The sequence below is a fragment of the Tinamus guttatus genome, unplaced genomic scaffold (assembly GCF_059628265.1).
Source record: "Tinamus guttatus ecotype Peru unplaced genomic scaffold, ASM5962826v1 Tinamus_guttatus_pri_ptg000213l, whole genome shotgun sequence".
Taxonomy (NCBI): domain Eukaryota; kingdom Metazoa; phylum Chordata; class Aves; order Tinamiformes; family Tinamidae; genus Tinamus; species Tinamus guttatus.
Window position 1 is genome coordinate 10,964,083 of NW_028288747.1, and position 27,824 is coordinate 10,991,906.

At 36.9% G+C, this 27,824-nt stretch overlaps 2 protein-coding genes across 4 annotated transcripts; one reads left to right on the forward strand and one right to left on the reverse strand.

The window, feature by feature from the left end:
• The first annotated feature begins 3,252 nt into the window (after positions 1-3,252).
• On the forward strand, positions 3,253-10,039 carry GNPDA2 (glucosamine-6-phosphate deaminase 2). The gene is made up of 7 exons (XM_088524741.1): positions 3,253-3,301; positions 3,879-4,046; positions 4,403-4,500; positions 4,973-5,155; positions 5,486-5,670; positions 5,770-5,944; positions 9,200-10,039. Exons 2-7 carry the CDS (start codon positions 3,919-3,921, stop codon positions 9,256-9,258), a joined length of 828 nt encoding a protein of 275 aa, XP_088380867.1. The 5' UTR covers positions 3,253-3,301; positions 3,879-3,918; the 3' UTR covers positions 9,259-10,039.
• Positions 10,040-10,796: 757 nt separating this feature from the next.
• GUF1 (GTP binding elongation factor GUF1) lies at positions 10,797-26,844 on the reverse strand. Of its 3 annotated transcripts, XM_088524745.1 has the most exons (17): positions 26,705-26,844; positions 26,278-26,389; positions 24,667-24,815; positions 24,367-24,447; positions 23,108-23,185; positions 21,833-21,916; positions 21,431-21,495; positions 20,378-20,581; positions 19,604-19,743; positions 18,320-18,443; positions 17,813-17,945; positions 16,937-17,080; positions 15,819-15,952; positions 14,327-14,428; positions 12,542-12,661; positions 11,963-11,999; positions 10,797-10,962 (listed from the first exon to the last, which is right to left on the reverse strand). In XM_088524745.1, exons 1-17 carry the CDS (start codon positions 26,810-26,812, stop codon positions 10,825-10,827), a joined length of 1,953 nt encoding a protein of 650 aa, XP_088380871.1. In that variant the 5' UTR covers positions 26,813-26,844; the 3' UTR covers positions 10,797-10,824. The 3 variants fall into 3 exon arrangements, with proteins under 3 accessions (XP_088380871.1, XP_088380872.1, XP_088380874.1); XM_088524746.1 differs by lacking the exon at positions 11,963-11,999; XM_088524748.1 differs by lacking the exon at positions 24,667-24,815 and having other exon boundaries at positions 26,705-26,813.
• Between the last annotated feature and the right edge of the window lie 980 nt (positions 26,845-27,824).

The following is a 27,824-nucleotide window of genomic DNA, read 5'->3' on the forward strand; positions in this document are numbered from 1 at the left end:
AATCAGCCCACCCACGCTTTCCTTAGGATGCCCACTGTGCAGAAAGGAGTCAGAGCACTCCAGGGAAATATCCAATGCCTTGAGATATCCAAACGCCTCGAAACCCACTCTTTCGTAATAGCTATGGATGAGGATAGAAGTTGGAGGCGAGGGAGGGACAGACAGAAGTGTTGGAGAGTGTCTCCTAAACCATGCACTCTGCATGGAATGGGCTCAAACAACAGCTGAGAGCACTGTCAGAAACAAGAGTCACAGAATTACAGAACAACTGAAGTTGGAAGGGACCTTGGCAATCAGCACTTAGAACACTTAGAAATAGGCAACCATGAATAGATTACCCTTACATACACTTGGCTTGGGGGAAACAGGAATTAGAAACAAAAGCACATGGTACTTATTTGTGGGGAGCATATCTTCACAAACTGCGTCAAAGCCCTGCCTGTGAAAACGACAACGGTGCCGCTTAGCTAGATCCTTCATTGCTGTGTCTCCATTGTTTTATTTCTGGTACAACCATCTGATGTTTCATATTTTACTGGAAATTTGACAAACTGGATTGCTGCATTAAAGCAAAAGACACTGCAGCTAGTAAGAATGAAGGTGGTGAGGTCTAATGTACATGAAACTTTTAATAAAATCATGACAAGCACAGGAAAACATAAGCATGGAAAACTATCTTCAGACTTAGCAAGCAGTAACCAAGGCTTCCAAGTAAATTCACCTTCCTCAAGGTTATATTTGGAAAAAAAGGTGAAGATACCAGAAGTCCAGTATGCTTCACTCACAGATAAATAGAAACCTATTGAGCGTGTGGCCTAAAACAGTGTCCAAGGGCATCTTCCACTTCTCTGCGTCTGTTTTTCAGAGGGATCTGGGGAAAATATATATATATATATATAAATAAATATATAACAATTTCAACTGCAGTTTTTCTCCTTTTCCCTCTACAGTTACTGCCTTTTAAAAGGTTTCAGTTGCTATGTTATTTTGTCTCCACATTCACCATCTGCCTGGTATACTACAGAGTTTAATCTGGTAAAAGGAGAAGTCAAGGTCCTTTCTAGTTCATCTTTTCATTGCTGCTTCTTTGTCAGCCTCTACTTTTAATCTCTTACTTGGCAAGAGTAACCCAAAAAAAAACCAAATGTGTCTTTTTTTTTTTTTTTGCTTTTTCTCTGAGTCTTTGCCATGTTTTGATTTACTGCAGTGAACTTCATTGCTAACTGTCCCACAAACCTGCCTGATTTTTACTATGTTTACTACATAAACATAATGCACAACTCTCCATATGTTCTTCCCAGCATTGATTAAGCATTAAGGGCTCACACCGGTTAGTTTGCAGTGAAGGCATCAGGCCGTTAAGTAATTCCCTGTGGAACTGCAATTAAAACTTCGGCAGATTCTACTGAAATTCATGAAACCGCTGTAGCCCGAGCAGATCCAATCCGGGAATACTTTGCCACCTGTGTATCTGCAATACAGCCACTTATTGTCTTAGTTCTACCAAGAATAGCATTAAACATGAAAGCTGAGGGACACGGCTGGTCCTTGGAGGGGCCGTCGCTCACTCCGGTGAGCAGAGTGACGGGAGTGTGTTCTGAGATGCCAAGAAAGATGGGAGTGTGTTCTGAGCTTTTGCAGTTAAATGTTACTACAAATACATTTTACCTTGTAGGTCCTAACGCTGGACCTAATCTGAAGGGACAGCTACTTTGTTAAAAGATTGGATTTACCCTTCTAGATTTAGGCGCCTCCCCTCAGGTAAAACTCAGTTCAGTGTGGTTGCTATTGAAGCACATTCATTTACATTCCCTATCACTTGAATATATAGACTACTGAAGAATTACTAGTTTTTTTGTTTGTTTGTTTGTTTGTTTTTAAGTTCCAAAACCATCTGATCACAGAGGATACATAAAAATCAGATCAACTTGTTGAATATCAAAAAGGCATTGTTTTTAGAAGTTACAAAAAAAGGCACTGGTATCTAAATATTACATGGAATTTTAAGAAATCTTTAGTAACACTACTCATGGGCCTGAAAGCTAGCAAGAAATTAAATCTTTGCCTAATTACTTGTAACATTCAGTGAACATATAACTAGAAAGGAAATGTTGAAGAAACACTTGGGAAAAACATAAACTATACATTAGCATAGGAACAAGGAAAGGTGGGATTGAATAAATTCACAAAGGATGGGGAATTTGTCTGACTGACTACAGGCAGCAATTGATCACATTGACAAGACATGCTGAAAGACAGCAGCCACAGGGGTTTGTTCAGAATTTAGAAGCAGGGAAAAGTGCAAAACATCCAAACAAAGAATAGCACTCTCCATATTTCTTAAACCCTTAGAGAATTTGTAGTATAGGGGAGCCCATCACTGGAAGTTTTTTTTTTTTCTTTCTTTTTGCTCATTACTAATGAGTAATTACTAATGAATGGTCAAAACGATGACCTTAGTGAAACTTCCTGTGGAGGTAACTAGAAAAAATTGTCAAACAGCTAAGACTCCTAAAGCAGCCCTACTCGCACAGCGATAAATAAGGCCAATGGGTCTGACCATACAGCCAGGACCAGGAATAGTCCTGGGAAGGAGAGAAGCCTGGAAGCTGGATGATACAGTTCTGCCTAGGGAAGCGGAGCTAACACGAGCGGCTCCTCTTGCAGCACTCTGGCTGCATTTCAGCAGCCTCTGCTTCCCCCTCTCATCAGCCCCACAGAATCACACGATCATTATGGTTGGAAAAGTCCTTCAAGATCATGGAGCCCAACCATAAGCCCTTCAACACCATGCCTGTTAAACCATGTCCCCAAGTGCCTCATCTACACATTTCTTTAACACTGCCAGGGACAGTGACTCTTCTTGGGCCAATGCCTTCCAATGCCTCACCACTCCTTCTGTGTAGGATGCCTTCCTAATACCCAACCTGTAGCCCTTCAGGTGCAATTTGAGGGCATGGGCAGGTAGCAAACACTGCTTTGAGACTAAAGCAGTAGAGAGCCTTTTCTCTCCCCCTCAATAACCACAAGCAATCGCTTTCGCAGTTGCTTCAAGCACTGGAGCAGAAACCAACCCCCCAGAGCCACCCCATGGCGACGCCACAGCCCAAACGCCACCAACGGCCGCTCCCGCCACCAACGGCCGCTGCCCCGCGCATGCGCGGCCGCGCCCCACCGAGGCATTTTCCGTTGCTCGCCAGGCGCTTCCGGGTGTGGTGGCCCGGGCGGCGGGGTCCGGAGCGGAGCGGAGCGGGCGGCGACCCCTGCGCGCTGCCGCCTGCAGCGGCGCCGGCTCCGCGGGGTGAGCGGGGCCGCGGGGGCCCGGCCCGCCGCCTGCCGCGGGGGGGAGGCGCGGGAGGGGCCGCTGGGCCGGGGGCGGGCGCTGGGCTCGATCCGTTAACGCTTCTGTTTCTGCGAGATGTTTATGTTTTTTGCTGTCGTTTTGCTTCTCCTCACACCGGCTGCTGTCATGAAACACAAAGCAAGTGTTTTTTTTATTATTATTTTTTATTTTCCAAGCAAAACGAGTTGTTTGCCAGGGATACTATTTTTTTTCTTTGTAAAAGATCAAAATTCAAAATGTGTCTTTGTCTTGTTTCAGCTCTTTTTTTCTCACAAATTGCTCTAATTTTATGTATGAATTTTAATAACTGGCTGGTATTTATTGCTTAGAATCTGTAGATTTTTTTGTTTATTGTTCCACAGTACAGCAGTTTTGAGTTAGGACTGCAAGAATACAAAATTTATGCAAGTAAAACACCCTTTTCTTACTATGGCTTGCTGTATATCACTATCAAAGGTGATTGTTTAGCTCTTCTTATTTAAGAGGCTTATAGATATTTGTGGTGCTTATTTTAAACTTTTAACGTTTTCCCCAGGTTCAAGTTCATTTTGTTGTACAAGTTCCTCACTGCCATAATGCGACTAGTAATCCTGGAAGATTATGACCAGGCTAGTGAATGGGCAGCAAAATACATCTGTAATCGTATTATCCAATTCAAGCCAAGTCAAGGAAAATATTTCACACTTGGTCTACCAACAGGCAAGTTTTCTTCAAAATCTATGTAACTGACTAATCCTAAAAAGGCATTTACCTCTTTGCTAACAGATACCATTTCTGTGGGAAAATAGTTATACCAAATAGTTATATACCAAATAGTTATATACCAAAATAGTTATACCTTTTTTTTTTTTTTGGATAATACTCCCAACATATTTCTAACTTAAATATGAAGTTTTCTTGTTTAAAAAAGTTATGGTAATGATAGATGAAAAATTACAGTTTTCTTTTAATTCTGTTGAAAAACATTGTAGCAAATTCTAACTATGGAGAGATTTAAATGCATTCTGAAAATGTTGTGTGGATATACAGCACAGTGTCAAAACTTTATTCAACAGGGAGTACGCCTTTGGGATGCTACAAGAAGTTGATAGAATATCACAAGAATGGAGATCTCTCTTTCAAATATGTAAAGACTTTCAATATGGATGAATACGTAGGTAAGCTGTGGTGTTAATTACTGGTACACTGAAACTTTCTCCTTTAAAGCTGTTAAATATATCTAGATAGAGGACAAGATCAATTTCTGATACATTTATGCTTCTAACTAGATTTATGTGCATTGTGTAATTTAAGCATGTGTCTGTCACATTTATTCTCAAAAGTGCAAAGAGTTACTGCTGGTCCAAGCAGATACCAAGCAATTCAGTGCTTGTAACGAACTGAAATACTCTCACAGGAAGTACTTTGTCACTTTTCTCTTGAACATCTTATCTTTTTGATGTTTGTGCAAAGTGAATGCACTGAGACAATTACCTTGCTGTATAGCAATAGAAAAAGCTCAAATGTTCTTTCAAATTGTTCTTTGATTTGGTGGAGTCTTCCATGCCATGTTTGTTACACGTGCAGTGGAATGATGAAGGTGGGTTAAATAAATCTTATAATGTATTAACTTCACTTAAATGGTTGCAGGACTTCCCAGAAATCATCCAGAGAGTTATCATTCTTATATGTGGAATAACTTCTTTAAGCATATTGACATAGATCCAAATAATGCTCATATCCTTGATGGAAACGCTCCAGATCTACAGGCAGAATGTGATGCATTTGAAAAGAAAATAGAAGAAGCTGGGGGGATTGATCTGTTTGTTGGAGGTATGACAAAACATTCTGTGATCAATTAAAATGCAAACAAATGCACCAGATCTGTAGTGGCTATTTTTAGAAAATTGCTAAAAAAAAAAAAAGTCTGTTTGCAAATATGGTATAATAAAGTTCTGTGACTAACAAAAATCAATATGAATATCAAAACAGACTGGTTGGTGTCCAGTTTCCAATAGTAACTTACTCTGAAATAAGTTTTCAGTGTGTTTTACTGAAAGCATGGGGCTAAAGAATTCATGCTTAAGCTTTTCTTTTACAATGTCTGAGGATATCTGTTGACTTGTAGCTCTGGAATGATTTACTTTTTTTAACTTTGAAAAGGCATTGGTCCAGATGGCCACATTGCATTCAATGAACCAGGATCAAGCTTGTCTTCAAGAACAAGATTAAAGACTTTAGCAATGGACACCATTTTGGCAAATGCTAAATACTTTGATGGAGACTTATCTAAAGTACCAACTATGGCGCTAACAGTTGGTGTGGGTACAGTGATGGATGCTAGAGAAGTAAGAACTCCTTTAGTTTTAGTTGCATGTATCTGTTTTCAAGATCATTGCTGGTAGATAAACTGGGATTGAAAGTAAACAGAGACCTTTCTTTTGCAGGTGATGATTCTTATAACAGGTGCACATAAAGCTTTTGCTTTGTACAAAGCAATTGAAGAAGGGGTCAATCATATGTGGACAGTTTCTGCTTTCCAGCAGCACCCTCGCACTATCTTTGTATGTGATGAAGATGCTACTTTAGAATTAAGAGTTAAAACTGTAAAGTACTTTAAAGGTGAGCACTGAATTAGAAGAGTTACCCATATTTGAAACTAAATTTAAAATTATGTTAAGTCTGGGCTTTCCAACACATTAGAGTAGCTAACATATAATATATTCAATACAAGAAGTGTTAATTTATGTCTTGAGTGGAACAATGCTAAGAGACACAATGTTTCTTACACATGAAATCAGAGTATGTCAGCTGATGTTCCTGAAAAGTCCTTTGAATAAGGTCTTTCCTTTGCTCTCACTTTGAATTGTAGTTGAGTAATCTTCAACTGCATGTTCAGAAAAGAGCAGCAGTCTGTGTCTAGAATACTGGTCATAAACACACTGGAAAGTCTTGGTAAAGGATACTCGAGAGATGTATTAATCATGACATATTCCAGTATACTTTGGTTATGACTTGTTTTGTTATGACTGGCAGTTTGATATCTTGTAAAGCGTTGTCTAGTTAAATTGATGTGTGATGCAGGCTTTGAAGTCAGTTGAGGACATCTTGCATACAGTCCATACTGGCTGTTAATACTTTGCACACTTAGAGTGTTTTTCATATTTGCAGTAGGTATATTTAGGTAGCTTTAAGGTAACACTGAATTTTTGGTAGTCACAGGGAATTCCTGCTTTCACAGTTTTGTTCCACTTTGCCGAGGCTGTATGCAATTCTGTGGAGCTGTGGTTACTGTGCTAATATAGGTGAGAGCAGAGAAGTCATGTTTATATCACAATGGTAGTCTTTCTCACTTGAATTGAGGTTCTCACTGTTATTGAGGTATCTGAGATCTAGACTTATTTATGAAAATATTCTTAGAGTATTGTAATACTGGTGTCCATAGATGCTTCAGATTGCAAAATTAATTACGATCTTTAGTGTGCTTACTTGTGGGTAATGTTTTAATTTTTAATTTAATTTATTTTTTTAATACTTTACACAAACAAGCTTTGGTCAGAGAAGATGTAAATATATTAGTGAGGAATTAGTAGGTATGACACTGATATTCAATCTTGCTTTAAAAAATCAAGGGCTACAGTATGTGAATAGATGCTATTCTTTCACACTATAATTAATTATCTTGTAATATACACAGAGAAATAGAATTTTTAGAAATTTACTTTAAATGAGCTGAATTTTCCTGAGTCATAAATCCATTTGATTTTCTAAGATGGAAGGAAAATCAATGGTCAAATCTGGAATTCTTTCTCTGTGTTGATCTTCAAGTTAGACTAAAGATGCTAGGTAGCTCTTAAGGACTATTTAACTTTGCTAGTTACTTACTAAAATGTCTCACCATTTAAAAAAAATCAAGATACTGTATGAAACTTGGAAGTAGATAATAAATTATCACACTGGCTGATAGCTAGAATAAACTCTTCTCTACTTACCGGTAACTTTTGGAAAACCTATTAAGAGGTTGATATCAAATCTACTTGAACTGTGTTAATGGAAAGGTTACTTCTATTTACCTCTTCGGAGAGTGAGGCCAAACTATTTTTTCTGAATTTATTACTTTGCAGAGAAGAATTAATGCCAGAAAGCTTTGTCCACACCTGTGCATGCCTCTCTGAAACTATATAAACATATACGTACTCAAAGAATACTCGAGTTAAATAGGTAGCAAGGCTTCTCCTTTGATATAAAGAATGTTAAGATTTTTTTTTTCTTCCCATCAATCAAGTGGATGGGCCTTGCAAATATCAGCTCTTGCTTCTAACTCTGTTCTTGAAACACGCTTTGACCAACAGGATTTAAATATCCCTCAGGAAATATGGCAGTGGCAGTCCCTGTAAATGTTCTTCATGCCTGTGGGAAAAGTGGGGAATTATCTCCTTTTCTAGAAAAGAAACTGACAGGAAGCAGAAGGCTTTGGAGTTCTAATGTAGGTTCTAATTTGAACAGTGACTGCAAAGTGACTGCAGTTAATACTTTCTTCCTTCATCAAGGACTCTTAAATTGAATGTCTATTTATTATTTTCCCTACACTACTGGCTTTCGTTTCCTTGTAGGTCAAAGCAATACTTGTGTTTCATGAAATCTGAGAAAGTCTTCTTCAATAGTACTATTATGTTAAGCAAAATACAAAACGAAAAACCTTGAAGGCAAAAACTTGAAGTTAAGACATTACCTTAGATTAAGAAGGAAAAAAAAAACCCACAGTTCTTGCTGTTGGCTGTTCAGTAGGATGAATGTATCACTTATTCAAAAACAATATCTGTATTTTTAAGTAACTGTATACAGATTGAAAACAGATACTGCCTGGTATGGTCATTTAAATAACATCTGATTGTATAGTTAAATATTCAAATTTATTGTTGCTACAGTGACAGTAAATTTGCCACATGATGCATTCTTGGTTACAGATAATCTCTGGGATGTGCCCTACTGCCAGACTTGAGTTTCAGGTTTCTAAGAAAATCTGTGTTCTTCCTTATTTTAATATTGCCCAATACTTACATTCGTGTAACTGCAGAAATCAATTTTTAGTTTGATGTTAGGCTTAAGTCTTAATTTGCAGATTATTGAACATGGATTAGTCACTTCTGTTAGTCGTTACGGTGGCATGAGGTTAAAACCAAAGTGATTAAATGTGGGACAGAGATAGGTAGGTAATACTTTTGCTAAAAAGGTGCAGTGCTCTTTTTATGTTAGAGTTGATTTATGTCTTCTACATTATGGTGACTTGTAAATGAGCAAAATAGTAAATGTGCTAAGATAGAAAGGTTTGAATCTGCCTTAAAAGAAAATAGCTAAAAATATCTAGACTATTATTGTGTAGGAACAGAAATATAGCAATCACAAAGACAGTAGCACCACAATGCTAGAATGCTGTATCTATTAATAATCTGATTTTTATTACAAATTATGGAAAAAATTTTTGCAAGGGAAACCTTGCTGCTTTTCAGTTTTTGCCTTAATATAAAAGAAAAGTGATTTTCTGGCATGCTTTCTGGCATGCATTCAGTGAATTTATTTGGCAATACTCCAGGTCTGTTCTCTGACTAGTCTGCTGTGAGGTAGGCTGGAGTTCTGAGATGCATTTTGTATCCCTGATCAGTTTATGCTGAACCTGTCAGTATTTGGGTGAGGCAGGAATAATGCTAACTTGAAGAACAAAGTAATTAAGTTCTTTGAAGAGACAGTCTACTTTTTATTGAACTGTTTGAGATATGTGCTTGAAGTAAACTCCACAAATAAAAATGTGGATAGAAAAACTTGTTGAAAGTGTGTTATGACTAATGTAAAGCTGGCATTGTTGCTTTCCCCCCCAAGGTTTAATGCATGTGCACAATAAACTTGTGGACCCACTGTACAGTATGAAAGAAAACTGAAGGAAGAATTGAGGAGGAACTCCATGTGGGTGAACAACAACATTTTTAGGTAGCAGATGAATTCACTGCTATGCAATATGCTGAAAACTGGCTAAAATGGGGAATCCTAGGTACTGTATTTTTTAAAAGGTCCAGTCTCTCTGTATATGCACATTCCATATCTAGTTGTTGTACATTGTTTTAACACTTGGAGATCTATCTTTGGCTGTTACAGTAACTAAATGGAACAAATTTCTGAAGACTGCATGAGGGGAGGGGGGAAGCACCTAAGCACTCATTTAGCAAAAGCAGTGTGATGCCTGTATTAGAGAATGATACTTTATTTCCATTTTTTTTTTTAAAGGGCTCCATTAGTGCAACTACACTTGACGTTTGTGTATCTAGGGAGAATGGTTTTGGTCTCTGTCCATACCATTGAGTTGTAATAGCTGCACAACTTTTACTATGAAATGTTCTGTTTACATGGATCGAATGCACACTGAGCTTTTGCACGTGGTTGCCTTAAATTATCTTGTGCAAATAGTTTTGGGTAGCTTAAGTCCTACTGTGTATTTCAGGCAAATAAGATTTCAAAACAGTGCCTAAAAATGCACCTGATCCTTTAAAGTGTTATAACAACCTATACCCGTTACAAACATTAAACTTCTGCCACTTTTTCTTCTCATGTATTTCAAATTACTTTAGGATTTTTATATTTTTGGTATTTGAGCTTTATACATAAGAAATCTAAGTGTTCCTTTCTGAAGGTAGACAGGTTTCAGTGTATTGTTCCTATTATATGCCTGCAAATAAGTTAATTTACAGAAGATCAATGTCTGCAAGTTTAAATGATGATGCATTAAAGACAACTGTTATCTGAAGCACTTTATCTCACTGTGTCATTATAAGCACTGAGTTGTTACAAGGAATGTTATTTCTTTTAATACTCGTAAGAGTTTTTTGTGCTCTCTCAGGCCCTCTAAGACTAAAGAAAACAAATTTGAAGTACTTCATAATTACTTAAATTTTCATATGCAAAAGGCAGATGCTACACTTCCAATGCTGCTACATTAATATGCCCCATCTGAGGGAGGTCTAAAAGTATTTATGCCTCTTGAATACCTTGAAAACAACTGGTTGCGCCTATAATGTGTCTTCAGTTAAGAAGACACATTACCAATGGGGAGGTAAAATACTAAAGCCTAGTTTAGCGTCTTACAAAACATTCAAATGTAAGAAAACACTGTTTTAACTTAGTAGGCCTTTAAAACATGTTTAAAGGGAGAAAAAAAGGCTATATCTGTGACTTGGTAAAATTATTTTTTGTCACAGTAAGAATTACTACATCATTTATTGTTTTATTGAGAATATGGAACTTCTGTGGAGTTGCAATAAATACTTTCAGAATCAGTAATGTCAAACAATATCTTTAATTTCATGATTTACAAACATCTGTACATTTTAGCCATTTTTCTTAACTTGCACCTTTTTAAAATCACACTTGTTCCCTCTCCCAGAGATAAAGATATTAACTCACTTTTCTTGGCAGTAGCAAAGTGAGAAACCAGTCAACTGCATCTTGCTGATCTATTTGTCAGGCTGTCTTTTTAAAACACGTATAAAGGCATCTTTCGGTACTTCCACATTGCCAAATTTTCTCATCAGCTTCTTCCCCTCTGCCTGCCTCTTTAAAAGCTTCATTTTTCTTGTAATGTCTCCACCATACTGCAAAAAAGGAAGAAAACAGTAAGTTTAAATGCAACTACCGTACATTCCCCATTACCTAAATTCAAGGACACAGAAAAAAAATTACTTTGAAAGGTTATTATATTATTCACACACATAAGATTTTCTTATGCTCCAAACTAGTGTTTGGAGCATAAACACTAGTAGTGTTTTCCCAAACACTACTCAAGAAGAATTTTAGCAGCTTAATTGTCCAATGAAAGGTAGATCCAGTTACCTAAATATAAATTACCATAAGTCTGTCTGATATTTCAGACCACCTACAGGAGATCCAAGTCCCTTTAGAACAACTCCAACACCACATCAAATACACTGTGGCATCGTGGAATGACAGTAGGTGCTTATGTTTAGATAAGTGAGGTGAATTCTTAGGCATGAAACAGATATCAGAAGAATTCTTATCAAATTTGAGAAAGGGGCAACATTTCTTTAATCTCTTCAACATGCTAGCTTCAGAGATCCAAAAACAAGATGGTTAAGAAGCATATTTTTCATACAGTTTTGTCCAGTATTCAAGTACTGCCTTTCCAAGATATTGTCATGATTAATCAGTGAAAACACAAGTAAAAATCCAATCACAATTAGCATCTAGAGACACACTTTTATATACTTTTATTTTGCCTGAAAATGGTGTGGAGTTATAGGGTTGTATGTATATACACACACGGATGTATATGTTTACTGTATATACACACAACCCAGAATACACACACCCTGTTCAGCTCACTAGAAGACTGCAGCTTTGAAAAAGCCATTACACTATGCAGCAGCTGTAAGTTATAAATGTGGAGCTGTAAGTTATAAATGTGGATCTGAAAAAGTAAGAACTGCATTTTAAAATAAAAGCTTAAAGAGTATCTGATAACAGTACATTGATGTTTAGAAGTACAGGCAACTTTATTTGATCTCTACATAAGACACCTATCACATGAGCAAGACTATTAGGTTCGCATGCACTAGAAACCTCAAAAATACCTACGCATTTTGCCACAACATTTTTTCTGTAAGCTTTCAGCCTGTAAAATAGAACACAATGCAAGTCATCAGTGGTGATTCTCCCCTATAATAATCTTAAATACTGAGTTATCAAAAGGCTTAACTTTGTTTTTCTACTGTTTTAAGATACACTGTCTTGAATTTTTTTTTTAATTTTGTATACAAAAGTTCTTTAAAAAAAATTCTCAATTGTGGAAATAAGTGTAAATTCTATTTCAACAGCAGCAGCCCAAATACAGCATAAAAACAATGAAGGAAATTATTCTAAAGCAAGTGCTACTGCTAAGAAATAATAGTGTGTGCTGAGCTTGCAACACATTTTGTTTGTAACTAACTGCATTGCTCAGTCTTTTTTTTTTTTTGGCTGAATTTTTCAGAGATTCGGCTGTTCCTCAAATAGCTTTAATAGCTTTTTCCATTAGTGAGAAGCTTTCTTCCTAGCCAAAAGAAAGTGGACATACAGGTACTGCAAGTTATACTCCATCCATTAAGTGTGCAATTCCCGCTTCTTTCCCCCAGTTAATCTTATAGCAGGGTAAAATGGTAAAATGGTTTCACTTACGTTTCTCTTGCAATAATTTTCTTGCCAATAGCAGCCTGGATGGCTATTTCAAACAACTGTCTAGGTATAGCATCTTTTAAACGTTCACACAGGAATTTCCCAGTGGCATATGCCTTCTCCCTGAAAGAAAGAGATAATAGCACCTTTAAAAGAAGCAATACAACCTCATATATAGATCAGAGTGTCTGTGAAAAATGATTTTATCGTCTTTTAAACTCAAATGTTAAGGTTGGCTAGATTATAATTTTGCATCGCATAAGTACCACTTCATGCCACCCACTTTATAAAACAGCAAGGTTACATAAACAGATCTTCAAGAAAATTTTAAATATTCATAATACATATAGAAATTGTCTATCATACTAAAACCATACTGATTACGGTCAGTTTCAACTGCTATTTTAAACTAGAAAGTCAAGGATTTTTGGCATAATAGGTCAGAAAAAGTATTATGAAAATATTTTTTCTTTATCTATAAAAATTCTAAAGTGTCATCTGCTAAGCAAAATACAAGACATTCAACATCTCCACATACTTTAGAATTTGGAAAGAGAAAAAAAAATTGAAGCAATAAAACAAGTACTTAAACACACACACACACACACACCAGAAACAACTGTGTCGTCTCTCTAAAAAATTGCATTTGTGTGGTAATAAATGAATGCTACATTTCAGTCACCTACACAACACATCATAAAGAGTTAATGTTTTTAAGCATTATGATTTTAGAACATGCACATTTTATTGGATATTTAGGACACTACTGGATAAATTAAAGTTTCTCTCAGCATAATTCTTTATATAAAAACAGAGGTAACCTAGTCACAGTTACAGGAGTCTGAGAACAACTGAAGCAGGAAGAGAAAGAATTCTGAGCGTGAGGTGAAAATCGTTGATAAACCAAGGTAAAAGAAAGCGTATTAATTTAAATAAGCAGAGACAGTTCAGGGATATATGCCAAATTGACCAAGAAATTAAAGCATTAGCCACCTTTAACAATGTTGGCCACTCTATTTTGGCAAGTAGATTATTATACACATTCCATATGCATGAAATATCTTAAATAGTCCATGTACAGCAGAGAGATTTATTCCAGTCAATCGCATGAATTCTCTAAACAAAGTAAGGGTATCGTAGAGATATGATGAAATTACAGAAAAGGAGCCTTATAGAAACTTTGTCTGGGGAGAAAGCAAAAACATGAGATGCTGTAAACAGGCAGAAATGAGGAATTTCTGAGAAACTGATTTTTTTTTTTTTTTTGCTTAGGGAAACTCAAACATTTTAGCAACCGTTTCTGAGGTAATTACATCCTCTAAGTACTACTTGCATTTCCCTTGTAGTCTGTCTGGAGACAAGACAATAGCAAACTTACATAGAACGGAAATGACTTGAGGACAGAAATTTCAGTTTTTCAATACTAAATAATAAAACACTATAAATGATAAATCTGGTATTTCCAGTACTGGTGTGTCTTCAACTTGCCAGCCTTTCAGGAGATTGGCATCTTGTATTTCCTTCCCCAACTCATTGTTACAGATATACTTTATCTAGCATTTAAATTGAGAATGGAAAGCAAAACATTTTTGAGATTTGTTTCAACTGAAAAGTATTCCCTAATTCTGCCCTAATTATAAAAGGTCTCTTTTTCAGATCATCTCCAAAAGTAGTGATGTGGTGAAATCCTCAAAGCTGTGTTTAAAATACATTCATCGTAAGATACATATTTTTATTGTGTAGTAACAAGTCTATAGTTATTTGAACTAGAGAATACAGTCAACCTACCTGTGTGTGATAGTTGCCAGTTCTTCAACTGGATTTCCATTTAAAAGAATGTCCATTTTGATAAGGTCTGTTGCCTGGTATCCTGCATCTTCATAATCAAAACTAAAAGAAAAACAATTTCAAAGTTAGTGGCAACTTTGTGAAAATTATATTCTGTATTTTTTTTCCAGATATTTTAAGTTTTATGGACACTTTTTAATAAAACACTTTGCTAAAAGTTAAAGTAGGAGCACAGTTTTTTAAAGTTTCTTAACTGTTGCTCATCCACTTCTGCACCCCTCTTCAATACTGGAGGAGCAATTTACTGCATAAATAATCTGTGCTCCCAGGCAGCAGAAGGCATCCTCCGTTCCATATTCCAGCTACTGGGCAGGGTAAGCCTATCAAGAATCCACATTCCTCCTGCACTCCCTAAGAGTTCATCAAAATACAGAGAGGCTTCTCCTTTCAGTTCAAAACAACTCAACAGAGCTCCTCAGAGCTTTTTGACAGCATCCTTGATGCCGCAGGAATCAAGCGCCAACGCTAGACTGTTTTCTTTTCATCCTCCCATTTGGCAGACTGCCTATATAACCCACATTACTGCAGCAACCAGTTTCTCTCTTCATTTCCAACCCCATTGTTCCAAGCCATGCTATCTGTATGTCAGCTGGCAAGTGTTCTTAAAATAGAGATGCAAAGTTGTAGAGTAGATTTATGTGCATCTTATATTTAAGTACAAAGGTGAGGAATGCCAATACTATCATGTATGATCAGACCTGAAATACCAGAGAAAAAAAAAAAACAAACAAACTTTCAGAGTACTTTAAAGTACTTTATCTGACTTAACGTACTTTTAATTGGCTTAGATAAACCCCTGTATAGGTGTGTGCATAAAAATATATCATTAGCATGATTAGTGAGTGTTAAGTACATAAGCAAAATTTCAGAGCCAATTAGGAAATCAAACTCGAGAAATATGGTAGTGCTATATTGATTGTTATCACACCTAAATAAAAGGAAATCCAGCATAATTCTTGGACAGTTGTTTGAGAGAGATCTCTACCAAACTTTACCAAAATGGTAGATTTCCCTTACCTCATAAGGTGTATTTAAGGAAACAGAGAATCAAATCAAGTTCAGCCCTTTAAAACATTTGTTAAAATTTAGGCTTACAAAATAGAAAATGCAGTTAGTCCTGTTGAAACATAATGTATCTTACTAATGAAATCTCTGCACGTAAGGTTCATAAGAGCACTTGAGTCTCATATGATGCAAGCCCACTTGCCTTGCAACATTTTCCCTTCAGTTAAATTGAAAGGCTCTTGCCAAACAGCTGAGCATTTTTCTAGCATCAGAATTTGCAGAAATCACACACATGAGATAACCGGACTGGGTTTTCAGCACAAATATTCTTTCCTTGTGCCTTTCTAGGTCTTCTACTCAAGGATATTTCTTTTTATTACCCTGCCTTGGGGGACTGGAGAAGGAGAGAGGAAGAAGTTGTAGTTACCTTGCATAACCAGACGACAGAGATTTAAGAGCATCATAAAAATCCAACACTATTTCATTCAATGGAAAGAGATATTTCAGCATAACCCTGTTTTCATCAATGTACAACATATCCTTCTGGACTGCCCTGCGATCCTAGACAAATAAAAATGTTTCAACTCCCCTTGACAGAAATATTCTACAACAAAATAAACAGCTACCCAGTTACACTAGAAAGCTACAATCTTTAAAGCCTCAGGGTAACTTGTTAGTTTGATTAGGTCCCAGAACAAATAAGAAATCACAAAACGATAATTAAAGAAATTGTTGCAATTTAACTAGACAAATAGTTCAAATATACCTCTCTCCAAAAACTGAATTTCTGAAATCCTTAACAGCTTCTGCTCAGTGCCTCAGTGATCACGAACTCAGTGAAATTAGGCTTTCAGCAGGGTATTATGCACTAGCTGTGGCAGGCTCATCTTCCTGCCAGCAGGATGTTCTTAATTTTTTTGATTACTTTTTAATAGATGTTTTACCTCTATAAAGTACTGCATTGTTTTGTATTACATAACTTGAAATACTAAGATTAAAAGCTATGAAAATATTGCAAAGGAATTATATAAAAATGTATTTATGGCATTTAAAAAAAAAACTTTTTCACTTAAAAATAATTCAGATGCACCTAGGGTACATGTTTGCCCATGACCATTCTAAATATACTTCAGTGAAGTACTGAAAATGTGTATAAAACCTCAGCAAAATACTGACAGAAGTTACATTTAGGTGAATTTGCTTATATAAATTAATAGTTCTTATTCCTCTGCTGCAGATTTTGTTTTTTTTCCCCCTTCAGGAAAACAAAACCAGCTATACACTTTTCTACTGCAGGATGCTGGAGCAGGTATTCTATAGTCACTGAGTTTGAACAGTAACTTTCAGCATAAGCATTTTGTAGTTGAAAAGGAAATTTTATATGTGAGCTTAAAATATCTATTCTCCTTCAAGAAGTGTATTTAATAATCACTGCCCAAAGATACTCTTCACTGATACTTAATTTCTCACTATCTAGTATCTTCACTATTATTTATCGTAAAGAGCTTAAAAATACAAATGACAAAACTGAAACTATATACCAACCTGACACAGAGCAATTATTTTCCCAATATAATTTTGAGGTGTTACAATAGTGCCGAGAACTGTTGGTTCCAAATATTCAGATACTGATAGTTTATCAGGAAACTGAGCAGGACTGATAATAGTAATCTCCTCTCTACCATACTCCTGAGGGGAAAAAAAAAAAAAAAAAGGCACTTTGATTTTATAAAGAAATATACTGAATTATGAATTCAGGAGGAAAAAAAAAATGGGGAGATGGAGCCAGAGAGACAGACCTTTAGTATGGTCTAATTTTTTCAGTTGTTTGGGAACATCTGTGAGTTATACAACTCAAATTTATACCAAGCATGATCTTAAAAATAGGCTTCTATATCAAAAATAAATAAAAAAATCAATATATGTTGATGCTGTCAATATGCCATCTAAGTCTATCACCACTTGCAAAATGAGCTAGAAAAAATGGTTTCTCTGCAGTGTGGTGAAAATACAGGCTGCGTGATCATGACCACCTTCATTTTTCTCCACCTACCCCTGCCACCATGTACAGCATCATTTTAAGTCACTCCTGAAAACATTCATGGTTTCTGACATGTGAAATCTGCCTGGAAGTATAATTTCACCTGTTGGTAATACAGCTCAATCAGTATGTGTGTAAAAAGAATACAGCAAAAAAAGGTGTTCCCTTTTTCACTTATTTTCAAGGACAGGTGAAATTCATGAGAACAGAGTGCTGGAAGGTAAAAGTGGGAAGTAAAATTAAGACTTATATTCTGTGATTCTAATGTTCACCTTAAAATAAAGAACTACTAGATATTTTAAAGGTGCAGGTCTCTATTATAGCAGGAATTTAAACTTTTTTTTAGCCATTAACATAAAGCTGTAATAAATTTAACATACCTTTATCAACTTTGCTGAGGAAAGAATAGCTTTATATGGAACAGTAGGTGCAGTCAAAATAACAGACATGTTATACTCTTGCTCCAGACGTTGATTAAAAACTTCCATATGTAACAGACCAAGGAAACCCAACCTGGAAAAAAAAAAAAAAGAAAAAAAAAGAAAAAAATCCTGTTCTTCAAAGTACTTGTAAAGCCCCTAGAAATTCAGTGTATTGTTTCCCCGTATTGTTTACGCTTTGGTCTGGCAATATTAAACATAGCAAAGAAACTCCTAAAGACCAAGTCAAAATCCTACAGTTGAACAGGAGTCTTCAGAAACCACCAATCACAACGAATTTTATACTCCCTGCAAATACGGGCTCACATGCTGACAATCTGCATCTATCATTAATTTGAATTAAAGTTTCTAAACTCGAATTAACATAAATTAAATTTTAATTTGCCTTAAATCTGCATTAACAATTTATAACCAGTTTGAAAAACTAAAGTAGTGTAAGAGCCTCACCTCCACCCAGCTCCTAAAGCAGGGCTGCTGTCACGATGAACACTTACACTGGAGTCATTCAGCGTCAGTCTTTGCAAAGCACTTTTGAGATTATTGTATTCTGACTGGTCTACAGGATACATTCCTGTGAAACAAATTAGATAGGAGTGATAAACAGATTTATCTGATTTAGTGTGCACTTAACTTTCAAATACCTCTTAGCATGAAGACAGTAAATGCAATCAAGTTTTACATTGCCTCAGAAGAAACAGTGATTATCCAAACTATTCTGCTAGGAATATTGTGATCAGCTAATCTTTTACAGTTGTGTAAGATAAACAAATGTGTGCAAACATTATTTTGCAGGGCTGCTATGTAAGTCTGTTGCTAAACAAGTAAGCAGACTAATTCCCCCAAATGCTCCTTAAAAAATACTAGCAGCAAAAACGTGGGTCATACAAAACTAGGAAAGTTGCTAACGTTTCTATATTTTTTAAAATGAATTACCAGAGCTGTCTGTATAATTAGCACTCAAAATAGATCCTACTGTATGATTTCTTACTTGTTCAGAAAAAAATTGTTTGTTCTACACCAAGAAGCAACACAGACATGAGATACCCATCTACAGGATTACACTTTCCATCTACATTCACTGACAGTAAACATGCCCTTCATGAGCTAGCCTAAGTGAGTTTTATCCACTCCCTCAAAACAAGTTTAAGAAATGATACATGGATTTTTTTTCTGAAGCCATCTTTCATAGTATTGGTTGTAATTACTGAAGTAAAAGATAGTGACAGTAGCTCAAGAGAACCACTTAACCTTACAATCGAGTATTTTACAAAATCATTTTGAAAATTAGCTTTAATAGTTTATCACATTTAGCAAAGTAAATGAAACAGCTGCTAGCTTATAAAAGAAAAAAAAATGATATAAACCTGATTATCAAGATGAAGAGTTCAAAAAATTGACTTCATTTTTCCAAGTATCAACCTTTCTTCTCCAGCTATCAAGACTGTAGTGGCCATAGAAGTAATAATCATGGCTAAAAGTAAATGTTAGTCTCTCATTCATGTAAAAACGATCTGCAATGATTATTAGTTTTATCTGTTAAGTCACCACAAAAAAAAAAAATTTACAAAGCTAAAATTATACAAATGACATGTGCTCTGCTAACTTAACTTTGGTAAAATTCTAATCCTCACAACTCTTAATACACTCTTGTTCTTTCAGGAGGTCTAGTACTTACTCTTGAGAATAAATTTGTATAAACATAATTCCATTTTTAATAATTTTACTCCTCACCTGCAAAGACCATTGGTTTCGCTGACTTAAAGCCAGGCAAAGGCTCCACTGGCTGTTTATGCATGAACAGTGTGTCTCCTATTTGGGCTTCCGTTACCTCTTTCATTCCGGCAATCAGGTAGCCCACCTGTCCAGCATATCTAAATGAAATTTGCATTATGTGGAGATGCTACCTTTAACTATCAGCTCAACCAGAAATTCAAATAAACCACCCCTCAAAACCCATCCACAATCAAATGCCAAACTTTAAGTTGTTCCTCCTCTAACTTATAACCTTTGTCTGAAATGATGAACCATCTGTTGACTGAAGTAGTTGTACATCTGTTACATTTAAAAGATACATCTAGTTTTGGACTCCCACTTCTGCACTACTCCTAGTTTGAAAGCAGGAGCTAAGGGGAACTTCAAGCATCTAAGACACAGAAGCATGGGCAGTGACACTAGGTTAGTGTGTGTACTCATTATTATTATTATTACATACCATAGGTTCTTGTCCTAACAGCATTATGTGCTTAGAAAGGGCATTATTTCTCCTGTTTAGCATGCTTTTGCCTCAGCATGACTAGATAGACTGACATTAAGCATTCACGCACTTACAAATTTTAATAAAATATTCACCAAAAGAAACAAGAACAATAAAACCACCATATCTCTCCCATATTTTATCACTCAAAGCAAAAATTGAACAGGTGAGCTAACTTGGGTCATACAGTGTCATATTTTGTATGTCACACCAATCTATTATTGGTTCTACTCAAGTAAATTTTTACTTACAATTTATGTGTTGGCTGTTCATTTGGAGTCAGTATTCCTACTTCATGAACTTCATACCTTTTCTTCGTGTGAGCAGACACAATACTATGTCCTTTTTGAATCTCCCCACCAAAAAGTGCAATATTAGCTATGACACCTCGGTAGTGGTCAAAGGTGGAGTCAAACACTAAGGCCTTCAACGGATCAGTAGTATTAACTTGGGGTCTGTCACAAAAGATGCAAAACAGCAGATTGAGATGCATGTATTGAATTCAATGGCCCCATTTTCCCCCTCTGCCTACAAAGAAAAAACATTTATGTATTATTACAGACCACACTATGGAGTAATTATCAGCATACCAAGCCCATAGCATTCCTCACTTCAGTGTTTTACTACTCATTTTATTTTTTATATGTGCAATATCTGCACAAGTAAACCGAAGACATATGTGTATCCACCAACCCCATTTCCCAAGTGGGGAAGTAGTTATTGAAATATTAGTTTATTTGGGACAACAACAACAACAACAACAAATCAACAGTGACACTCCAACAACAGAGTTTTTTTTTTTTTTTTTTTTTTTTTTTTTTTTTAAAAAAAGCCCACTGACATTTTGGGTTTGCTATCCTTGTAAAACCAGCTTGGGATTTTCCTTCTTGTTTCTTTTAACTAGAATCACTATCTAGCAAGAGGAAAAGATAGAGAGCTGTGTGCTGACTGAAACGGAACTGAAATTTAGCAACTTTGGCATGAGATTCCTAGATAAAAGTCTGTTCCAAAGCTCAAGTTCAGGATGTGAAACTTTACATAAAAACAGGAGCTTTCAATAACCTATATCATAGTAACAATGCAATGTATGAAACCAGTAACACAGATTCTGAAAGAGTGAGCTTGATGGTGAAAAACAGAACTTGTTTCTAAATTGAAGCTATATAAACATTTATAAAAGTATCATCCTTAGTGGCTCACTTCTCAGCTTTCATGTCAGACTGACTTCAGTACAGTGCTGGACAAATGTAACTCAGGTTCCTAGTTAACCTTATAAGGCTTCATAATTAAAATACAGAACTTACGGTGGGATCTTTTCAATTACTTTTTGTAGAACTCTTTCAACATTTGTTCCTTGCTTTGCAGAAATCTAAAACAAGATCAAAAATAAGACAACTGTCTTACACTCATTTAGTATTTATTAGTGTCTTATTTAGTTAAGAGAGTTTTTGGTTACTACAGTTGATACCACTCAAAAAAGTATTTCAAAATTAGAATAATTTCATCTGAGGCATCATCAAGTCATATTAGAATGTCTTAACTGACAAGTTTTTTCTCCATTCTCATCTTCCAGGAGAGAATAATCTTCAAAGAAATTCATAACATATGTTAGAGACAGACAGCATCCTGTTCATTTATTATGTGTACTATTTTTCATTAACTACAAACTAGGAACAGTCATCTTAAGAAACTTGAAAACATCTTACCCTTATACATTCATTTACAGGGATATCAAACAGCTTCTCAATTTGTTTTTCGACTCTTTCAGGATCTGCATTCTTCAAGTCAATCTATAATACAACACACTGCTAAACATACAGCAACTTCATCTTATGATTCAGTATGGTAGTACCCAGAAATAAAAGTCAAGGAATATTTATCCATTTACTTATAAATGCATTTTCAGCGAAAGATCTTTATCAAAAAGCTTTCAATAGTGTGGCTTAAAATTAAGCAAAGAATTTCTAGAGATCTGGACATGAAAGTTTTTTTGCAAGTTTATAATGAATAAAATTATTTACTAGGAACAAATGACAATTTCACAAATTAAATCACACACTAACATTAAAAATTCCAGTAACTTATTCGTTTATGAAAAGATTCTTTTTGAAGTTGAGCAAACAAGACTTTAAATACACCCTTTATCATTTGTTTTATTAGACAATGTAAAAAGGAGGTATTGAACAAATGAGGTATTGAACAAAGGTTCTAAGTAATTTTAAAGCATAAATACTACCTAGGCTTGTTTATAGGATCAAACATCAAGCACAACTTGCATCTACCTCTCCCTTCCCCCCAAAAAAAACACTTTTAAGTTAAACAATGAGCAATCCAATCTGAGCTGCTTAATAATAGTAATAATTATAATAACAATCTATTTCAGAGGGGTTGGATTAGACGACCTCTAGAGGTCCCTTCCAACCTTAAGCGTTCTATGATTCTATGATTTCCTCTGATTAAAGCCTGTCCAAATTGGATGTTATGGGTTCCAAACTGTATCACCTGAACAATCTCATTTGTATTTTACATCTAGTCAATCTGAGGCCCCGGAAAGCCATAACTTCAGCTTATTCTCAGCAACACAAAATACACAGTATTGAACAATATCATCTCAATAGTCAGTTGCTTTTCATAACATACCCCTTATTTGCTTCAAGCTTCCCCCCCCCCCCCAAACTAAAACAGGCCCATCCTTCCTTATTAAGATGCAGTTTACACAGTACGTCTAAACTTGAGTAATTACTACGTGGACTCCACAAATACTTTTTTTCCACTGCTGCTTTTAGAAAATGCTTATGTGTATTTATTAAACCAATTACTCTAAAACATGGAGCAGACAGAAAATACATAATGTTTGTATTAAATATTAGTTAGGCTCATTTTTCATTATACCCTTCTACTTGAGGATACATTTATTATCAATTAGCTATACATTTACTATTTAGTTACTATTTAAATATAAAATTCTAAAACCTCATTACCTTGTTTATGACAGGAATTATTGCAAGCTGTGCTTCAAAAGCAAGATAGAAGTTTGCCACTGTCTGAGCCTGAATACCCTAGAAAACATGCATTAAAAGTGTTAAACATTTGATCTTACTGATTATATTTTGGCATATCATACAAAATAAGACTACTTTGCTATTCAATCCATTCCTTCTTTGGGAGAATGGAAAATAATTAATGGTAATTGATTACACATATTCTTAAGGAAAAAAACAAAAATCACAGGATCATTTTTCAAAATGTGCATATAAACAATTTTTCAAAATGTGAATATAAACAGGACAACTAGCAATTATTACCCTTAAATACCAAAATTTACTTAAAAACTTCATTTTCCTACCAAGTTGAGAAGAAGCAAGCATTCATAAACACAGAAAAGAAGTTAGATATTTTCCCACTAAGAGAAACAAATGGAAAAATGATACAGGAAGAAAGTAACATTGATTTGACTGTTGTACAATCTAATCATAAATATACTATAAAAAAGAAAACATCCAAATGCTCTGTGTAAATATGTCCATATTTAAAATCAGGATCCCCTAACCCTCCTGTTACAGTTAACTGAATTTTTAAAATGTTTTTAGCACTATACTAAGAGAAGGATATCCAAAGTCTTTGATTTCAATTCTGTCCTAGCCCAAACTTTGTCAGAAGTTTCATAAACTTACAGTGTCATCTTAAAAACATTCTGCCCCTTAACTCTCCTGCTTCTCCTGAAAGATCAGTCCAGAATCCATTAATCCAGTGGTTATAAAACTTTACAGATTTTCATGATAAATTTATTGACAGTTTTATGCTGTGCTGTAGCTTAAATTTCTGTAAGCTTCTGTAATTTGTACTACAGAAGACAATTAGAGACAGTAACCAGGTAGTTACAGCCCACAGTGTAGCCAAATGCCTTTCAGCTAGGAACTGACTGATGGTACTCCGATGGGTATTATTGCCACAGACAGCCACCTACTCTTCATGCTCTGTAGGAAGCACGATTTGATTCTTCACTAATCTGTGGTTTTACTTCTATGTCATGGAACTGCAGCACCTGTAAGTACAAAAGTATTTGTCTATAGCTTTTTTAAACTGTCATTACTGTATTTCTGCAACATAATATTATTACAGAACTAGACCAGAAGCAAAAGTACTGCTGGAAAAATTGAAGAACCAACGAACTTTATAGGCTGCGTAAAGAAATTGCTGAAATTCTAAGCAGAAAAAAAAAAAGAATGAAGAACTTCACCTCATTTGCATCCACTACGAGTATGACACCTTGACAGGCAGATAACGACCGTGACACCTCATAGCTGAAATCCACATGGCCCTGTGGAGAAAATTATGTATGTGAAACTACAAACACTTGAGTAGTTGGCAAAGATTTCTACCTTGAGAGATTTTTATTTGTATATTTGTTCATTCAAAAGATAATTACTGAAGAAAAAAACCAAAGCATTTAATGATCACAAAAAGACAGAAAACAGCTATTTATCTCTATTTTTAAATAAGAGTACGTGTAATTAAATGCTGTTTATACTTAACTTACTGGTGTGTCAATGAGATTTAAGAGGTAGTTTACTCCTTCATGACTATAAAAGAGAGATGCAGATTGTGCTTTAACTGTAATCCCTCTTTCACGTTCCACTTGCAGCTTGTCCAGCACTTGTTTATTACAGTCAGTTTTAGCAATTGTTCCTAAGATCAAAAAACAGTTTGAACATCTCATTAGCATCTTACCCTATATATGCATAGCATAATTTAGTAAGTATTGCATAATTTGAAAACGACTATAAAATTTAAACCTGAATATTAACCCTCCAAATAAGCAATCATTAAAAACATCAATAACTAGGAAAACAAGCAACTCTGACAGCTGCAAATGGAGCTAGAAAACCTCTGTCTCATTAAGTTCAAGTTAAATTTTCATTTAAAAAATATTCTTTAAGTATCTGATAGATAGATTTTTATACATGAAGTTACATATAATGATTAATCAGAAGGCTGTGCTGCCATTCATAGGGTCCTGAACAGGCTGGAGAGATGGGCATGAAGCTCAACAAAAGCAAGTGCAGAGTCTTTCACCTAGACAGGAGCAATCCCAGGCAGCCGGACGGGCTGGGACCGGCCTGCTGGAAAGCAGGTCTCTGCAGAAGGACCTGGGGTCCTGCTGAACAAGAAGACCAGGAGCCAGCAATGTGCCCTTGGGGTCAGGAAGGCCTGGGGTAACCTGGAGTGCGCAAGGAAGAGCGTTGCCAGCAGATCGAGGGAGGGAATCCTCTCCCTCTATTCAGCCCTGGTGAAGCTGCATCTGAGGTGCTGGCTTCAGTGCTGGGCTCCCCAGTACAAGACATGGAGTTACAGGAGCAGGTCTTCTAGCGGAGGGCTATGAAGATGATTAAGGGCTAAAGCATTTCTCCAATGAGGAAAGGCTCAGAGACCTGGCACTGTTCAGCCTGGAAAAGAGAAGGCTGATGGGGGATCTTGTCACTGTGTGAGATCATCTAAAGGGAGGGGAAAATGGGTCCCGACTCTCTTCAGTGGTGCCCTGCAGCAGGACAAAAAGCAATATGCACAAGAGTGAGAAATTCTGCCTGAACCTAAGCAAAAAAAAAAATAAAAAAAAACCTTATTGTGAGGGTGGCAGAGCACTGTAACAGGCTGCCAAGGAAGGTTGTGGAGTCTCCTTCCTTGGATATATTCAAATACTGCCAGACACAATCCTGGACAACATGTCCTAGATGACCCTATTTGAACAGACTAGATGATGTCCAGAGGTCCCTTCCAACCTCAACTATTCTGTGATTCTATGAGAATATTTTCCTGTATAAAGGGGCTACAAAATATCATCTAAACCAGACAGTAAGAAGTAGGAAAAAATAATTCGCTACTAAGTTATTCTGACGTTTAAAGGAATGAGAATTCTCCAACTCGGATCACTGGAGAGCTCATAACCTCACAGCTCCCACAATACCAATCTCAAGCAGGAATGGAAAACCATTCTACACCAGAATGGATGCAAAGATCCATTCTCTTACAAGCATCAGGTAAAATTGCCCATGGTCACACTCAGGTGGAGATCTAAAAGGTTCATTAAAAGCTTATCTCACAAGCTTGGTCTTGCCCTTCCCACAATCAAGAAAGAAAACAGAACACTTACCTGTAATTTCCAACAGTCTGTCTGCCAGCGTACTTTTGCCATGGTCTACATGAGCTATAATACTGAAGTTTCTAATACTTTCGGCAGAATATGTAGAAATATCTATTTTTTCCTGAAAAACAGAAATCCCTTTTCACAATCCATGGATACTGTCTCTGCATGAAATATAATTAAGTCTTTAAAAGAGCCTTGGTTCTTTTCAATACAGTCAGAATTGTACTATAGTTACCATTTTATAAAATCACAAAAACAAACGATCAAAAGAATTTAAGACAACTTTGCTATGAATGAAACACGATCAAGCTTTTTTTTTTTTTTTTAAAAAAAAAAAAAAAAAAGAGAGAGAGACAGAGAGAGAGAGAATATCCACTTTTTAAATCTCCCCATTTAAGTGTCCGGAAACAGCCGGGATCCGGGGGACACCCACCTTGTGCCGCGCGCTGTAGGGCCGCGCACAGAGCCCGGGCGCCCGGGCCGGCAGGCAGGGGCGGCAGAGCCGGGCCCAGCGCAGCGCCGCCCTGCTCGCCAGCGCCATGTCGCTCACGACCCGGCAGCGCGGCGCCCCGCAGCCGCCATCGCGGACCTCAACAGCAGCCGCAAGGCCAACGGCGCCAACGGCCCCTTCACGGCCTCGGAGGCAGCCGAGAAACGCACCGCTTCCCGCCTCACGCGCCGGAAGCGCGGCGCGGCGGAAGTGACGCTCGGCGGGCGCGGGTGACGCGGGGCGGCTGTGGCGGGCAGGGCGCTGGGCGCCATGAACGGCTCCGCGGGAGGGAGCGCGCCCGGCTGCCGTGTTCCGGGCGCGTTGTGTCCTTTGCTTTACGGGTCGGAAACGTTACGGACGCTGCAAGTAACCGCATCCGTTCGTCCTGGTTCTTGCCAGGCTTCCTGTGGCGCCGGAGCCGTGTTTGAGCAGAGCGCTTTTGCTGCGCTTCTCCAGGCGCTGCAGCAACGTGTTCTGTTTGTGGCCAGAGTGCTCGCTTTCCCAACCCAGGAAGCCACCACGTTGGTCTTAGAGTTGTTGCTCACTTTCATGTGTCAGATTCCTCAAGAAGCAACACAGCAAAGCGCCAAGAGCTCTTGGATAGTCTAGAGGGCCCCAACTCCTGTTCCCTACAGCTAAAAGGTTAAATAGCTATTTTTCTTTCAGTATGATACATGTACACGTGTTTCTGGTTGGTAGAAGTGTTATTGGCATATTTGACGTACCTGCACAGTAGCTGCAAGCTGCAGTACCCGCAAGCTGCAGTTTGTGGGCACTGACCCTTAGACCATTTGCTGTTAGTGAAAAGAATCGGAGTTCATCAGTTCTATAATTGCTGTTAAAAAAAGCTGCAGGTTTCTTTTAGGTTGTGCCATAGCCTCTCCCTTGCCAGCTTCTCCCATAGCCATTTAACACGAAACAGCTGGTCTAAGGCTTGGGCAATTCTGGTAGATTTTTTTCTGGACCCTTCAGTTTCACCACCTGGTTCCTTGATTGGGAGGTCCAAACTGGCCACAGTTTTAGGTGCAACCCATCCAGTGCCAAGACGAGGGGAATGAGACTT

Bases quoted from the DNA above. Each gene is read 5' to 3' on its own strand.
- GNPDA2 (XM_088524741.1), top strand. From the start codon at position 3,919: ATGCGACTAGTAATCCTGGAAGATTATGACCAGGCTAGTGAATGGGCA. The intron at 4,047-4,402 runs GTTTTCTTCAAA...TTCAACAGGGAG, and splicing joins CTTGGTCTACCAACAGGCAA to TACGCCTTTGGGATGCTACA. The intron at 5,156-5,485 runs GTATGACAAAAC...AACTTTGAAAAG, and splicing joins GATTGATCTGTTTGTTGGAG to GCATTGGTCCAGATGGCCAC.
- GUF1 (XM_088524745.1), bottom strand. From the start codon at position 26,812: ATGGCGCTGGCGAGCAGGGCGGCGCTGCGCTGGGCCCGGCTCTGCCGC. The intron at 21,917-23,107 runs GTAATGAGGTTT...GTTGTATTATAG, and splicing joins TAATTCCTGTCATAAACAAG to ATTGACTTGAAGAATGCAGA. The intron at 17,946-18,319 runs GTGAGGCTCTTA...TTTTTTTTCCAG, and splicing joins GCTTTAGGAGCTGGGTGGAG to GTTGGGTTTCCTTGGTCTGT.